Raw genomic sequence first — 16,473 nt, forward strand, 5'->3', positions numbered from 1 at the left:
ATGACCTAGAGTTACTGGGGAAGAGATCCTTGATGAGGGACAGTCTCGCTGTGGTAGAACTGTGGACACACCTGTGAGGAATTTTAATTACGTAAACGGATTTGAGAAGACCGTTCCCGGGTTTGGGTCCTGGACTGTATCAGGGTTGAACTGAGCTGAGTAGGTGCATTCACTCTCTCTGCTCCAGACTGTGGAGATGACTAGCTGCTTCAAGTTCCTGTCACCCTGCCCTCCCTACGATGAGGACCCTATTGGGAGTTCTAAGTCAAATGGACCCTTTCTCCCTGACGCTGCCTTTGTCAAGGTATTTTATCACGCAAGGCAAAGAAACTAGGACATGTCTTCTTCAAACTATATCAGTCTTCTTGAGATTGAGAGTTTGTTTTAAAAGAGATTCACCAAAACTAAGCAGTATAACAAACTGCAGGATTTATGTGTGCACACATGAGCACACATGCATGTATAGATGCATATGAACGTGTGCGCGCGTGCGCACATAAAGGCCACAGAAAAATCATGGGTACCATTCCACCTTGGGATTACGAGTGTGCACCACTAGTCTTGACTTTTTTTTATGTGGGTTCTGGAGATCAAACTCAGTTCTCATTCATATTATGTCAAGCACTTTACCAGCAGAGTTATATTCTTGGCCCAAGTTTGGAAACTGCTAAAGGGCAGTTGATTCTCCTAGCTAATGGTATATAAAAGTGACCCACTCGTGAAAGTCCTTCAGTATTTTCAAGGCCGTATTCTAAAGTACACAGCAATTTACTTCAGGTTTATGGTTGCAATTTTACAAGAGAACAGATACAAGGAGTGGAGGAAGCCCAGGATGAATGTGTTGTTGACATAAGCTGGCCATGTCAAGGATCCCAGAGCCTCAGACCCATGAAAGAATGGCAAAGAAAACCCACCCGTCTCAGGATGAGGCTCACAGGAAAAGGGCACGCCTTCCCCGCTTCTGGTCTATGTATGGATGTTGGCAGTGTGTGCAGAAATGCCCACCAGTGTCTTCTTCCCACCTCTTCTCCTGCAGGGACTGTTTTACCAAGCTAAACCTGTCTGTTTGATCCAGCTGTATGCGTCCTTGTTATATCTGTATGTAATAACCCCACCTCCTTTTTCAGCTGGATGCAGTAACCCTGCTTCTCTGTTCACCTCTATATAATAAACATGTTAAGCTTCCAGGATGCTGAGATCACTCCAGCCAAAAGCCCAGACCATGTGATCTCAGACTCACTCCATGTGTCCATCTGTCTGTCTATCTTTTCTTCATTCCTTCAACATCCTAGTCAGGTCCAAGTCTCTAAGTATGAAGGACACAGCAAGTAGCTAATAGCATTTACTGAATTTTGACTCATTACAGTGTGACAAACAGGTTAGGATACCATTTCATGTCCATTAGGAAAACAAAAACACACCTGTGGGGGAATTAGAACTCCTCTACCCTGCAGATACAGACCTAAGATGTTCAGTTGTGGAGGTAAAAGGGAAAGTTTCTCTAAAGAGAATTATCATGTGACCAAGTAGTGCCCCAAGTATTCAAGTAATTATTTGCATATAAGCTGTCACAACAGTACCCAAGAGCCCATCACAGATGAATGACAGATGCTCTACAGATAAAAACAGGTTAAGTGAAAGAAATCAGGTACGAAGGGTCACATATTGTGAGGTTCCATCATATGAATTCTCCCAAGTGGGTAAATCCATGAAGACAAAGAGCAAATTGGCTGCTGCTAGGGACAGAGAGGCTAAAGGGGAATCCATGCTCAATGGGGCCATGATTTTCTTGGGGAGCAAAGAAAACGTTTTGGAAGTTGATAAAAGGTTTTAGTAGATGCACAGCATCAGGAATATACAAATGACACTATGCTGTTGCTTTTTTAAAACTTTACTTATTTATGTATTTTATGTATGAGTGCTCTATTTGCATGTATGTTTGCACGCCAGAAGAGGGCATTATAGATGGCAGTGAGCCACCATGTGGTTGCTAGGAATTGAACTCAGGACCTCTGAAAGAGCAGTCAGTGCTCCTAACTGCTGAGCCATCTCTCCAGCCCTCCATTGTTTGCTTAAAAAAGAAATCCTTCATGAATTTCATCTCAGTTTAAACAAACAAAAAAACACTTCAGGGATTTGTTGAATTGGTAACTTTAAATTTTTATTTTATTAGTAGTTATAGATGATTCTTACTGGTGAGTTAAGAATCAAATGAATTACTTCAAAACAGCACAGAAGAACAGTGTAAACTTGAGCATGGATTCTGAAATCTAATCAAATACGAAGTTTAAGTAGTATTTCACTTTACACACACATGTGCGTGCACAAACACACACACACACACACACTTAAGAATATGTACTAAATATGTTTGGAAACAGTGAGAACTATTCTCTCAAATCTACGTATCGTAAGAACTCATCAGGACTTACATGTATGTATTTGTCACATATCTGACCAGTGGTTTTGTTAGTTTATTTCTAATTACAATTTTTTTTTTTTATCTTTGGAAAAGCTGATGTGAACAAAATCTCGATCAGTGCTGGTTTGTCATGAACAGTTTAAAAAGATGTAAAGGAATTTAACATTTAGAGTTCCTAATATAAAGACACTTTTGCAACTAGCTGGAGGCCACATGGCCCTTATACATCACTTTAAAAAGTACTCCAGTGGCTGGGCAGTGGTAGTGCATGCCTTTAATCCCAGCAGTTGGGAGCAGAGGCAGGTGGATTTCTGTGAGTTAGAGAAGGCTATCCTGGTCTACAAAGCAAGTTCCAGGACAGGTAGGACTGTTACAAAGAGAAACCATGTTTCGAAAAAAACAAAACAAATAAATGAAACAAAAACAAAACAAGTACTCTAGTAACAATTATACCATACAGATAATAAATATATGCTTACGGTACAAAAGAAAATACAACTTGAAAATGGGCATCATACTTTTCAATTATCCTCAAATTTTAAAAGTGCCTTAATATAAAATATTCAGGTGCCATAACCAAAAACATTTCATAGCAAAAAACAAAAACAAAACAAAAATGCTGGGGATGTTTTTCTGTATGCTGTGAATGTGTTGCTCTGATTGATTAATAAATAAAACAATGATTGGCCAATAGCCAGGCAGGAAATATAGTATAGGTGGGATAAGCAGAGAGAATTCTGGGAAGTGGAAGACTGAGTCAGGAGACACTGCCAGCCACACCATGGAAAGCAAGATGTAAGATACCGGTAAGCCATGAGCCACGTGGAAACTTGTAGATAAATAAAAATGGGTTAATTTAAGATATAACAACTAGATAGCAAGCAGCCTGCCACGGCCATACAGTTTATAAGTAATATAAGTCTCTGTGTGTTTACTTGGGTCTGAGCGGCTGTGGGCCTGAGCAGGACTGGAGAAAACTCCAGCTACACAAGAAACAAAAACCAACAACTGTGCTTTTTATTAATTAAAAAAACCACTGATACAAAAAGTATAAATTTTCAAATAATTCTTTTATGGGATTCAATAAATAAAAAAGAAAAATTCCGGGGCTGGAAAGGTAGTGATTAAGAGCACTTACTGCTCTTTCAAAGGACCCAGATTGCCAGCACCCACATAAGCAGCACACAATGATCTGTAACTTCAGTTCCAGGGAATCCCACAACCCTTCTGACCTCTGCAGGCACCAGACATACATGCTATACACAGATATACATGAAGGCAAAATACTCATATGCATGAAATAAAATTAAAAAGCAAAATTGCTAAGTATAGTCCTATGTAATATAATTAAAACATATCAAAGTTAACAAATGCATTAGAAATCTTAATAGGAGAATATTTTATACTCAAGGATTATCAATGTATTAGAATTTGAGAACTACACATACACAGTATGTTACAAAGTGATGAAGACTAACTGATCATTTAACGGTTTTGCCTTTAGTGTTCTCTGTATTTCTTCTGTTTCCAGCCTCTTCTATACATGCATTGCTATTTGTGAAAACCAAAGTAATATGGAATAAAAATAAATTTTCTTTTGTCAAGAGAACTAGGTCAGTTAACATTCTAGTTTAACCTATCAAAGGCACCTGGAGCTATGCAGCCTTCTCCTGATACTTCCAGCCACAGGGATTGATACACAGAAAAACAACCTGCTCCTGAGTTAACTGGGCTCTCACTGATTCACCTGTAACTTTATGCAGCATATATGTACAGTTGCCCTAATTTTTTTGTTATAATTTTCAACTCTGTAATCTGCAGAAAGAACATATGTTTATTCTTTTCTTTATAAGATCATCCTTTATACAATATATTAAGGAGATGGGGAGCCTTCTGTGAAAGAGACATTTCCTTTATTTGAAGATGAACGTTTTCCCTTTGTATTTATATTATTCTAAATTGGATGTGGAAGGATACATGAAATAAACGTGTGTGATTTGAGTAAATAGTAATGACTTGTATGGCTTAGCTTACAACTGTCAATGTTATGTGAGTACCATCTGTGCTGGCAGAGTCTTAAACCACATTTAAAAGAGTATTCACATGTCCCGAGACTGTTAACTCTGCTGAAAGCTCATCTGAGACTCTGAAATGTTTGGGATCCTCATCACCCCCATGTTAAGCAGAACAGTAACGAGTTGGAGGGTAGAGTATTCAAATAAACATTTGAATTATAGAGCTTGGAAAAAAGGAAGCTGAAGTGTGTTAGTAGCTTTAAAATGTACCCTCCACATTCAATAAATGAAATGTCTCTTTCTTGGTTACAGAGGCTCCCCATCACCCTCATACACTTCCCAGCCTGTCAAATCCTTACTGCTCAGTCAGTCAATATACTCATTACTTCCTTCTCTTGTTTTATTGATAGGGAATTATAAACATTTGTGTTTCATTTGGGGGGAGACACCATTAGAGGAGAGGAGTTTAAAAAATGGATGAATGCCTTGGAGTCTTGATCAGGGAGGAAGGAAGTGAACAACACTAAAATGGTGGGGGAGATGATGGCTGTCTTTAGATTTCTCAGAAGTCACTAAGGAATGAGTGAACTCAGCTGCCTTTTAGTGTTTACTCAGCAGCAATGGGGCCAAGTCTGGAAGGGATGGGAAGTTCTCTGTCTATTCCTCTCACATAAGTTCCATGTTTTTAGGATTTCTGTTTTGTAAGATCATTGAGTTTACAGAAATACATATGTGCTTTGAATAAGAATGGCTCCCATAGGCTCATATATTTGAATATCAGGGAGTGGTACTGCTTGAGAAGGACAAGGAGGTGTGGCCTTGTTGGAGTAGATGTGTCACTCTGAAGTTTCAGAAGCCCAAGCCACGCCTGGTGTCTCTCTCTTCCTGCTGCCTGAAGATCAGGATGTGAAGCTCTCAGATTATTCTCCAGCACCAGGTCTGCCTGCATGGTGCCATACTCTCCACCATGATGATAATGGACTAACCCTGAGACTGGAAGCCCCAATTAAGTGCTTTGTTTTATAAGAGTTCTGTGCTCCTGAGTGGCCTGGGCAGGCGTCTCCATGACGGGTAAGGTGACCTGCTGACGTCCAACGCAACCCAGGTCAGAAGCTCATTTTTTAATAAAAGGGGGACCTGCAGGGCCCTGGCCCCCGGTTTGGGTAACTGTTGCCTTACTTGTGGACCTTGACCTTGATATCCTCTCTATGCTAATTCCCTGCCAGGTTCCACCCTCCTGAATGCTTAAGGGAAGTTCCTTGTCTGTGTATCCTGAATAATGGGCATTAACAGCTTAGATGCAAGATTGTAAAACATCAGTAGCGAACTTCTGCCCTCCGGGGTCCTCCCATTGTGCTGTAAGCCTGTATTTAAGACCTCCTACCCCCTTCAAGAAATGACATTTGACATTAAAAATTAAATATATATATATATATACACACACACACACATATATACACACACATATACATATATATAATTGAATGAATACTGCGAATGTAATCTATGAATACCACAAATGTGATTAATATCATGAGTGTAATTTAAAAAATAAATAAAGAGTTCTGTGCTCACAGTATCTCTTCTATTTAAGCAACAGAACTACAACAACAGGAAAAATTCATTCCTAGGACTTAAAAAATCTGCTGTAAATGCTTAGGAAACAAATACTAATAGTCTACCTTTTAGATTCAAATCTAAGGGTTATACACTATTGCTTATTCTTATTGGTAATAACCTAACTTACTGAAATCTCTATATATTTTTCATGTGACCAAATTTACTACAATCTAGTTAAAAATGGTCAAACTATGATTGCAAATTTTCATCTGTCACTCCTCTGTTCACACACACAATGACGGTGTAATAAATGACAGGCATCTCTTCACTTCCCCCAGTACTTAATACGACCACTTCTGTCTCCAGATCACCACTAACAAAATGCCACTTCACACCCATTTACCTAGTGCTCTAGTTACTTTTCTATTGCTGTGACAACATATTATGACCACAGCAACCTATAGAAAGAAAAGAGTTTATTTTGGGCTTATGGTTCCAGGAGTTTAATTAGAGTCCATGCTAGCAGAGGGGAGGTGGCAGGCAGTTGGAGCAGCAGTGGAGAGCTCACAAACCACAAACAGGAAGCAGAGAGCACCCTGGGAATGGAACCTCACAGTCCACCCCTAGCAACATACTTCTCCAACACCTCCTAACCCTCTCCCAAACAGCTACCAACTTGGAGCCCAAATGTTCAAATGCTGGAGACTTATGGAGGACATATCATTCAACAGAGACAGAGAAACAAAGGGTCTGGAATTACCTTGAGTGGTAAAGTTGAAGAGTGCAGGTGTGTCTCGTCCATTTGGTAGTTTGACATTTGGGTCCCGTAATTCATCAAAAAATGAATGTGCACAAGCTTCCAGTGGTGTTAATCGGGCGGTTGGTGTATACTCCAGGAGACGGCTACACAGCGCAATCGCCTCTGGTGGAGTTCGGGGCCGGAAGACCTGAAAGGACAAAGAAAGAACAACTGAGTTCTACGGTAAGAGCCTAATCAAAAAATCCTTTGAGTACCGAGTTAATTACCACTATATAAAAACATGGCTACAAAATCTGGAATTAAAAAGTTAACTGCATGTGATATACCACAGTGGGATGCACTACTTACTAATAAAAAACTATGCAAGGAAAACTCAGAGGATACCCTACCTCTTAAGTAAGCATGAAGTAGCACAATGAATTAAGCGTGCCTGTCAACTACTGCAGACGTACACAGGCTGACATCTGGAGGCCAGCACAACCACAGAGCAGTTTTTAACTTGACAGTGTCTACCGCTGTGGCATCTGTCTGGTTCTCGTTTTGGCAGAACAATTGTCTGCCGACATAGACGGCTCTCCTCAGATCTTATTTTTTAAATAAATATTTATTAAATACTTCAGCCAGCATTTTTTTAAAAAGAGAAGAAAAGCTGTTGTTCTAACTGGTCTAGTATTATCTTCTTGATACACAGAGCATTCATTATTCAAAGGTTCTGAAATGTTGGCACTGGTCTCTTACACAATTGGACGGATCATTCTCATTTGAATTTCTTTCAGGAATAGACTGGAGTTTTAAATCGAGCAAGAAGAACTTGTGTTTTCAGGAAGAGCCATTAATTTACAGAAAGGTCAACTGAAGTCTATATTGAAGCAATACTAATTAAACCAATTTGCTTAAAAGAACAGCCAGCTTTATATTCACTGTGTTTTAAAAAGAATCAGTGTATATAATGATGAACATAGACTTTATTCTAAATTACAGCTAGTTAAAGTTTAAAAACAGAAGGGGAAAACATTCAGTATGAACAGATGGGACACAGAACCTTTGAAAGGGAAGAAAAAGAAAACATATTCCTCGATAGAAAGACTATGTAAGCCAAGGTGGGGGTGGTGAAGCGGGACAAAAAGAGCATGCAGGGCTCTGGGAGGCTAAGGTTTCTAATGAGCTGCTCCTATCACTTGGGCCGAAGACGGGAGAACTTGTTATCACTACAGGGCTCGTTAACAGTCAAGAGACTCAGGAGCCACTTCCTAAAAATCAATGGTAACTGGAGGGACTGCTTTCTTTCCCCTTAAAAAAATATAGTTTACTACAGAAATAGATTATTTTCTACAGAAATTGAGAAAGTGCCTTGAAGAGGATCTTAAGAATTTATGTTGAGGCTCAGTCAATTTTGAGGCTTGGTCAACTGGTTATTTTAGAAAGCACTCTGCAAGGTCACAACCGCCTTGTCTTTATGCTTTTAAGTACTATAATTTGCCTTAGCCAAGGGGATCTCAACGCTGATACACAACTTAAAATGTTTTGTTTCTCCACCATTTTTGGTCACTACCCTCTCCCTCATTTCTAAGTGCCAATCAAATCCAGAATGCAAAAAAGAAAAACAGTAGAAATTGCCATAAAAATATCAAAATTAGGCAGGTAGTTTTTTTTTGTGAGGTCAGGGCTAGCCTGGTCTACATAGTAAGTTCTAGGATAGCCTGGGCTACATAGTAAGACCCTGATTCCAAACAATAAGGAAAATACTAAAATTAGTGGCAGTTTGTATCTACTTGACAATACATGGAGTTACTTGCTAGCTAATGCAAAATGTCTTGGCACCACTTATGATATTAGGTGAGTAGAAGTAAGACAGCACTTGAATGTAAAAATAACTCTTGCTAAAATTCAGGAGCAGGAGACATAGGCAGTAAGTTATTTTAAATCTAAAAACTCATGTTTGACTGTGCATGATGACCCATGCCTTTAATACCGGTACCTGGGAGGCATTGGCAGGTCTGTGAGTTTGAGACCAGCCTGGATTACACAGTGAATTTGAGGCCAGCAGGGCATATTGTAAAGCTCTGCCTTTCTATACACAAGCAAGCAGCTGGGCTGTGGTGGCACATGCCTTTGATCCCAGCACTCAGGAGGCAGGGGCAGGCAGATCTCTGTGAGTTCCAGGCCAGCCTGGTCTATGGAGTTCCAGGACAGCCAGGGCAACCAACACAGAAAAAAACAAAAAAAAAAAAAAAAAAAAAAAAAAAAAAAAAAAAAAAAAAAAAAAAGGCAAAACTACTACAAATAAGCAAAAACAAAACCATGCTGTATTTGTGAAAGTCTTTCTTTTGAAAGTCTTAATAAATTAGAGTTCTGGTCTTATTTTGGACTACTAAAAAAAAAATCTATTCCCTGTATCTTTTTTGGTATTTTACTGGCTACAAGGAACCAGGTACCATTTGGGTACTAAGGAATATATATATTTGCTTATTCTGTGAAGAAATCCTTAACTTGAAGATCCAGAGAGTTAAAAAATAATCTATGCCAAAAGTCTTTATTAGAATAGATTTCACCTGCCTTTTAAAAACATATTCATTTACTTTAAATTTTTTTTTGAAATTCCTCACAAGAAAAGCCTGAGTTCAGTACCCTGTGGATAAAGGTTAAGTGGGAAGGTGAATCAAAACTAGTATCTCCCAGAATTCAGATTTCTGACCATAATAAGGGGTGTGACAGCATGCACCTTCCAGAGTGAACAGTCCCGACTAGACACTAGCTCTTCCAAAGGGAAGGGAGCCAACAGCTACTGAAACAGTTTCTAATCGAGTGTCTACTTCCACTCATTCCTTACCACTGAAACAGCACACACAACCTTCGGTTGCATCTGAGAATAATTAAAATTCCCTTAATTCATAAACTTCAGTCTAGATGTCAATGGATGCTGACAAACTAAATATACTATATGAAAACCTACACCGAACAGTACAAACCCAGAAAGCATCTCCCCACATTGTTTTCATTAGCACATTTCAAGAATGAACAGTTGCTCAGCCTTTCCAAGAAACGTCTTCCCTAATGTTATGAAACTGACCTAAAGTTTAAAAAAAAAAAAAAAAAAGTACATACCCGTACTCCTGGGGTGAAATGTCCTGTTCCTGACGAGTCCTAAAGGTGATAATGCAGTGAAATAATCCAAACAGGGGAAGTCAATGCAAAAGAGAATAGTCCAGCAAGGAAAAATATATCCAAGGTTATAAGAAATCCATGGTGTAGGGACATAGAAAATGTTTATACAGTTATAAACTTTAAGCATTCGTCTCCACAGTAGCAAGTCCAAATTTTAAAAATTATTTCATCACAAGTGTATGCAAAAAGTCTTTTTGATTTGTGCAATGGTGAGGCACAGTAAAGAAACATTTCTGTTTGAGTTTATTATGTTCCAATGCCAGTGTGTTTATTAAAAAAATACAAAACCAAAATAAGTTAAAATCAAAATGAAAGCTAGAAGTAAAGTTCCCAAAGTAAAGTGGTCTTCTATGACCTGGACTCATCATCCACGGACATGGCTGGGAGGGGGCACATTGGCCTGCTTTAACATGTGTGTTCCCAATATGCTACAATTCCACAATTGTTTTGTTTCAGTTACACAGTATAAACATTTTTTTTTTTGCTAAATTATTGGTCATGAGAGAAATATTAAGTATATTTAATTTATATTACTATAAATTTCAAGCCAGATACTTTTAATTTGTGTGAGCTAAGAAAGAATCAGGCCACCGCGGATTATTCTCCTTTTTTGGATTGACTTCCCTGCTAGAAGATCTTTATTTACTGACAGTCTCATTATATTAGGACTCTTCAGGAAGCTGACATATCACCTCAGGAGTGCGGGTATAAACTTACTTTTTCTATTGTGGGTTTTGCCCCCTCATACCCTCGCACCCATGACTTAGGAAAAAAAAATAAATATAGAGCATTCTTTCCTTTTTTGCAAAAACTCACTGAAAAAAAAAAAACTTTTATCTTTGAGTAGTACAAATTCAACACAGCTTCATCTGCAAATATGCCCAATTCACCCACCAAAAGCTACACAAAAATTTATACAATAAACAAAACAACTAAGGGACAGTCACAGTTACAGGTGACATGCAGAATAATGTACACCAACACCTAGGCAAAACGGAGCCAAGTATGCAAGGGAGGGAGCAGGGTCTATTGTGTCTAGGTATTGAGAACACAAAACTGGCAGAACTCACCAGTAGCTGTGAACTCCCTTGACTAAGCTAAGAGAATGTAACATTCTTTCAGGATAGTTTCCAGTGGGGGAATTAAATATTTTGCAAAAAATAAATAATCCGCGGATTACTTTTAGTCTGCAGACTAAAATTTAGTGCATGGGATTAAAATCCAGCCCATCAGAATAAAAATCTTAAAACACAACCAGGTGGACAAAAATGGAAAATCATACCAAAAAAACTAACAGCAAAAGTAAGATTCAACTGGGCAAACTAACAATTAGTATGCAGACTAAATATGGCCAGCCAAGTATGCAGCAAGGCCACAGACACCCCTTTAAAAGCTAAAATAAAAAAAAATAATAAAAACAAAACAAAATGAAACAAAGCAAAAAAAGGAAAAAGAAAAAAAAGAAAGAAAAAAAATGAAGGAAAAAGAAAAAAGAAAGTAATCAAATGAACCAAAACACTGACATGAACTTTTGAGTACTTCAAATACTACCTCACCTGTGCAGCAACATGTTTTCTTAAATTCAAACAGACACTTATCACAATTTCTAGTCCATAGGAAAACACTATCATAAAAAATCATTTTCCCCAAAAAGTCTCTGCAGTGTTGAACAAATGCAAACAAATCCTTAAATGAAGAATTAGTCAAAGTAAATTTGCATTTGGGTAACTCAGATAACAGAGACAATTTTCTAAGACTTTGGCTATAAAAGTCCCACCTGGAGTTAAGTGCTATGACTGAACCTGAGGCCGTTCAGAATAGCTGTTTATGAACAATCACATACACACCAAGACCGGTGGTTAAATCTGCTTCTCAGTGTCAGCTCTCAACAACGCTGCTGTATCATGCACCCAACCAAACAATATACAATGTGCACTTCTTATGATTATATATAGTGGAAAATGATTTACAGGAACACAGAACAAATCCTGTGACTGTTCCAAACAGCCACCCCTACTAGCTTCCATTATAAACCTATGAAACTGACACAATTTTTTGATCATAGGCAAAATATAATCCCCTAGTTCTAAAAGCTGGTAAGCCATGAATACAAAAGAGCAACTTCGATACTAGGTCTCAAGCAATCTAAAGCTATTTGCAATTAATAAACCTAGATATAAGATTAAAGTGAGACAGTATCATGGGTCTGTTAAATAGTAATGTTAATTAACAACAACAAAAGAAATCAATTAAGTAAGTGGTTTTCTAAGTACATAACTTAATAATTAAGTAACACTATTTAAAAATATCCTTTATTGGTATTTTGTAAGCTCTCATACACTGATCTGGTGACACACTGAAATGGAAGGTAATCCAATCTACTATAAACTATTAATTTCCCACCAGAAACGACTTTAAACCAACTTTCAGGGAGTCCACAAGGCAAGTAAAATGGCTATATCTGAAGTCACTGTCGAACAGGGTGGATCGCAAGCTGAGCACAGCTCCAGCTTAATAAAGACACACACTTCTAACTTCTGAGGGTTAGAAGAGCAGAGAAAGAACGCTGAGAACAAGAAACACAAAAAAGTCCTTTTCTTCGTCGTGACAAAGCTAGTCCTAGCATTTAATGGATTTCAATTGCATTAATTAAAAGGCTGAATTTTCCTGAATTACATGACATGTAGGGAAACCTTTATGGACATACCATTTACCTATACACTGTAATTCTTCCTCTAACATCCTCATTGATCAAACATTTTTGCAGACCTACACATAAGCATCATTACCAAATGACCACTTACCCAGTTCAACTTTTCACATTTTTGCAGACCAGCTACTGGAATCAAGCTGGCCTTCCTAAGAGTATGAGTATCCCTTTTCATCCTCATCTCCCATCTTAAGATGTCTGTCCAAGATACAACACTGTCTAGTCTTTTTTTCTATACCTCAGCAAATCATGTCTTTCTGCCTGTCTGTCTCTCTCCCTCTCTATCATCTTTTAAAAATTCATTTGTGTATACATGCTTACATGTCAGGGGACAACCCATTGACCCAGTTCTTTCCTTCCACCTGGAGGTGCCAGGATCAAATCAGGAGGTCAGGTACGATGGCAAGAGCCTTCACAAGCTGAGCCATCCATGGGTCCCACTTAAGTACATCTTAATTCTGCTTCCTCAGCCCTTGTCCTGTGTCATCTCTAGAGAGACTTCTTTCACTGTCTTCACTAAACGTCTGTCTTGTGACACTCACTGGACATAAACAGCTTTGAACACTTACAACTCACAATTTCTATTACTTAATACTTGCTTTAACTATGCTTTCAAAGGCAAGGACTGCATATTTTCATTCTTTATGGGACCCAGCATAATTCTGGTGATAAAGAATACATTATCTTTAAAGAACAATGATAAATTAAAAAATATATATATATATATATATATATATATATATATATATATATATTTGCCTTCTCCAATCTATCCTTAACCCCATCTTTTGTCCCCCTTAAACAATTAAACACACACACACACACACACACACACACACACACACACACACACACCTCTTATATATGGATTAATCACTCTCACTCTAAGAGGTGAATGTGTACATGTGTGTAATGTGTGTGTCAGCCAAGACGGCAGATGCACTCACAGGGAAGTAGTAACTAGTTAGTATAGCATTCAGGGCGGAGAACATTGAAAATATGAAATCTGATTTACCACAAGCAATGGAAGAGCTGAGAACCAACAGAAATCCCCAGTATGGCTTTATGTTTTCTGGATACATGCGAATGTAATGACCATGACAAAAAGAGTAGATGGAATGGGTTTCCAAGAAAAGATTGACAGCAATGTTTGTTCTTGGCTTTGTGGGCCTCTCTGAAGGTATTTTCAGTGATGTGCTTAGTAAGAGTTGAAATAGGCTGGGCGGTGGTGGTGCACACCTTTAATCCCAGCACTTGGGAGGCAGAGCCAGGAGGATCTCTGTAAGTTCAAGGCCAGCCTGGTCCACAGACTGAGGTTCAGGAAAGGTGCCAAAGCTACACAGAGAAACCTTGTCTCAAAAAAAGAGTTGAAATAGATAAATCGTCAGGTTCTGAAAAAACATATATTAAAGAGTCATGGAAAAAATATAGTTATCAAGAGTCTTAAAAAAGAAACACAATGAGGTTGTTGGCTTTTTGTTTGTTTGTTTAGTTTTAAGCAAAGAACATGACTTAGTGTAAAATGCTTCCTCTGATAGCTAAAAGGATCTCAAACTCGACTTTCTGTTTACTGTTAGCTAGATGGAAGCAATAGAATTCATCTGTACTGAAGCATGTTCTAATAAATCAAGCACGGGATGACTGCTGTGGGCAGATACTATGTGCTGGGATACTTACCTAACTGATGACCATATAACCTACGTATACACTTAACTGCTGAATATTCAATTACCATGTCAAAAAGTTGTCAACAAACATTTTTCTGAAGTTTTCTCTTTACATTTATTATTTTATTTATTTACATTTACTTATTTGTTGTGTTTGCATGCCCACGGAGACCAGGGCTGGTTCTCTTCTAATATGTGGGTTCCTGGGATGAAACTCAGCCCATCCAGCTCAATGGCAAGTGGCTTTTCCTGCTAAGCCATCTTGCTGGCTCTCAACAAACATTCTGAAGTAATTTATAGCCCTGTTATCATTATGAAATGAAAAATTAGAATTGCTGAAATATATACTATTTGACTCAATGGGTACCAAAGTAGTTACATGATGAAGAATAATTAGACTACATGGACAATGAGAAAATTTCATGAAAGAAGGGAGACCTGAGACTGATTAATGTTTGCTTAGTAGAGAAGAAAAGGAAGAACACTGTATGTGGGACGTGGAGAGGGAAAAACACTAGCAAGAAGATGGAGAAAGAATTGTAGCTTTTCCTGGATCAATGAGGAAATTTGATACCATCAGAAAATTGAGCATGGCTGCAACATATACAGCTAACTTATTAAGTAGTCTAATATACGGATAAAAATGGGACCCTTGGGATTCTGTTCTATTTCTTTCCACAAACCAATAAAATCACAAACGACTTCCACCACTTTTTATAATTATACAGACACTTGCATTACTTATCTGACCTCAGGACTATCAGGACAAAGAGAGTATTTGTCAGAGTAATTTAAACAAAAGTTATCAGCTATTCAATACTAGGAACGGGATGGGAGACACCCATGGCAACTACAGAATGAGAATGACCAGACTAGGGAACCTCCAATCTACCTTAATTACACACTGAACTTTAAATTCATTGCCTAACGGTATGCATTTGAGAGATGGAGAAAGTAGTACAATGTGGGAAAGACATAGTTCTAGTAACTGGATCCCTTGGGGAATCTCAGGGGCAAGCCAAGGACTAAGTCTGTTTGCTGAAGGGCAGCTAGGAAAAGATTGAGAACAGTATGACCTAGATGGTTAGCACCCAAAGTGGGGTTGCTCTGAGCATAATGGATGAGCAGTTAATGTCTATACTGGAAATCATAATGAATCGGGACATGTGATCACCCTTGTCATATGTATTTCACAGCCACTTTTCCTAAAGGCTACGAGGACTCAGAGAAGTAAGAAAGCTAGTCTGGGGTATAATGAGAAAGATGGACCGGACTTTCTGATGATGAAGGAGTGAAATCAGTAAGGAGGTAGGAGGTTGTTCTATAGGTCAACACTGTCACAGTGACCTAAACCAAGACCAGGATAATGAGGCAGAAGTAAGAGACAAGGCAGATGTAGATTAGAAGTAGAATGCTCTCCATTTACTCATGACTAAAACAATATTTTGTAGTCATTATAGCTGTATTTACAAAACAGAAATAAGAAGAAGCAACAGCATTTAAACCCTACTTCCTACCTAGATCCTAATGATCTGCTGTTTTGCCATTCCTTCATTACTAAAGGCAGGAAATTCCTTCTCTTTTTTCCAACCAAATCTCTATTTAATTCTCAATCTACTACTGTATCACTTCCTTTAGCTATCCATCTGGGATTTCTTTTTTGAAATATATAGCATACACCAAAACATAAACTTTCGTTTCTTTCCCACTTAAACCATTAAGTGCTTTATCAACAAATTAGGCTATACTAGATATTTTATAGTTTTTAAGATATGTTTAATTTTATGTGTATGTGGTTCTCCCTCCATGTACGTATGTGTACATACATACATACATATGTGTGTCTGGTGCCTGTGCAGGTCAGAGGGTATCAGATCTCCTGGGAGTTCTGGGAACTGAACCCCTAGTCCTCTGCAAGAGTAACACATGTCTTAAGGGGTGAGCCAGCACTCTGGTCCCACTCTAGCTCTTCTGTAATGGTCCAGAGCAGCTTGAATGGATTCTTAAATCCTCACAGCCCCTGTAGTGCAGCATCCCTCTACCTTTTCTCGATTTGTGAGGAAGACAGTTTTCTCCTTCATCTTTATTCTGTCTACACTTTTGAGAATAAAATGACTCACCCTGCAGAACAGCACACCTGTAAAAATATTCTGTTTTTCAAAAGAGCATGGAGA

At 38.3% G+C, this 16,473-nt stretch overlaps 1 protein-coding gene across 2 annotated transcripts in view; it reads right to left on the minus strand.

Moving 5' to 3' along the window:
- Positions 1-16,473, minus strand: part of Gsk3b (glycogen synthase kinase 3 beta) — a 175,558-nt gene that overhangs the window by 18,882 nt on the left and 140,203 nt on the right. The window contains exons 9-10 of one of the 2 annotated variants that reach the window (XM_037209762.1): positions 9,863-9,901; positions 6,758-6,944 (exon numbers count right to left, since the gene is read on the minus strand). In XM_037209762.1, coding sequence (XP_037065657.1) covers positions 6,758-6,944; positions 9,863-9,901 — 226 coding nt within the window. The remainder of the gene's footprint in view (positions 1-6,757; positions 6,945-9,862; positions 9,902-16,473) is intronic. The other variant, XM_037209763.1, reaches the window with a different exon arrangement.

The sequence above is a fragment of the Peromyscus leucopus genome, chromosome 12 (assembly GCF_004664715.2).
Source record: "Peromyscus leucopus breed LL Stock chromosome 12, UCI_PerLeu_2.1, whole genome shotgun sequence".
NCBI lineage: Eukaryota > Metazoa > Chordata > Mammalia > Rodentia > Cricetidae > Peromyscus > Peromyscus leucopus.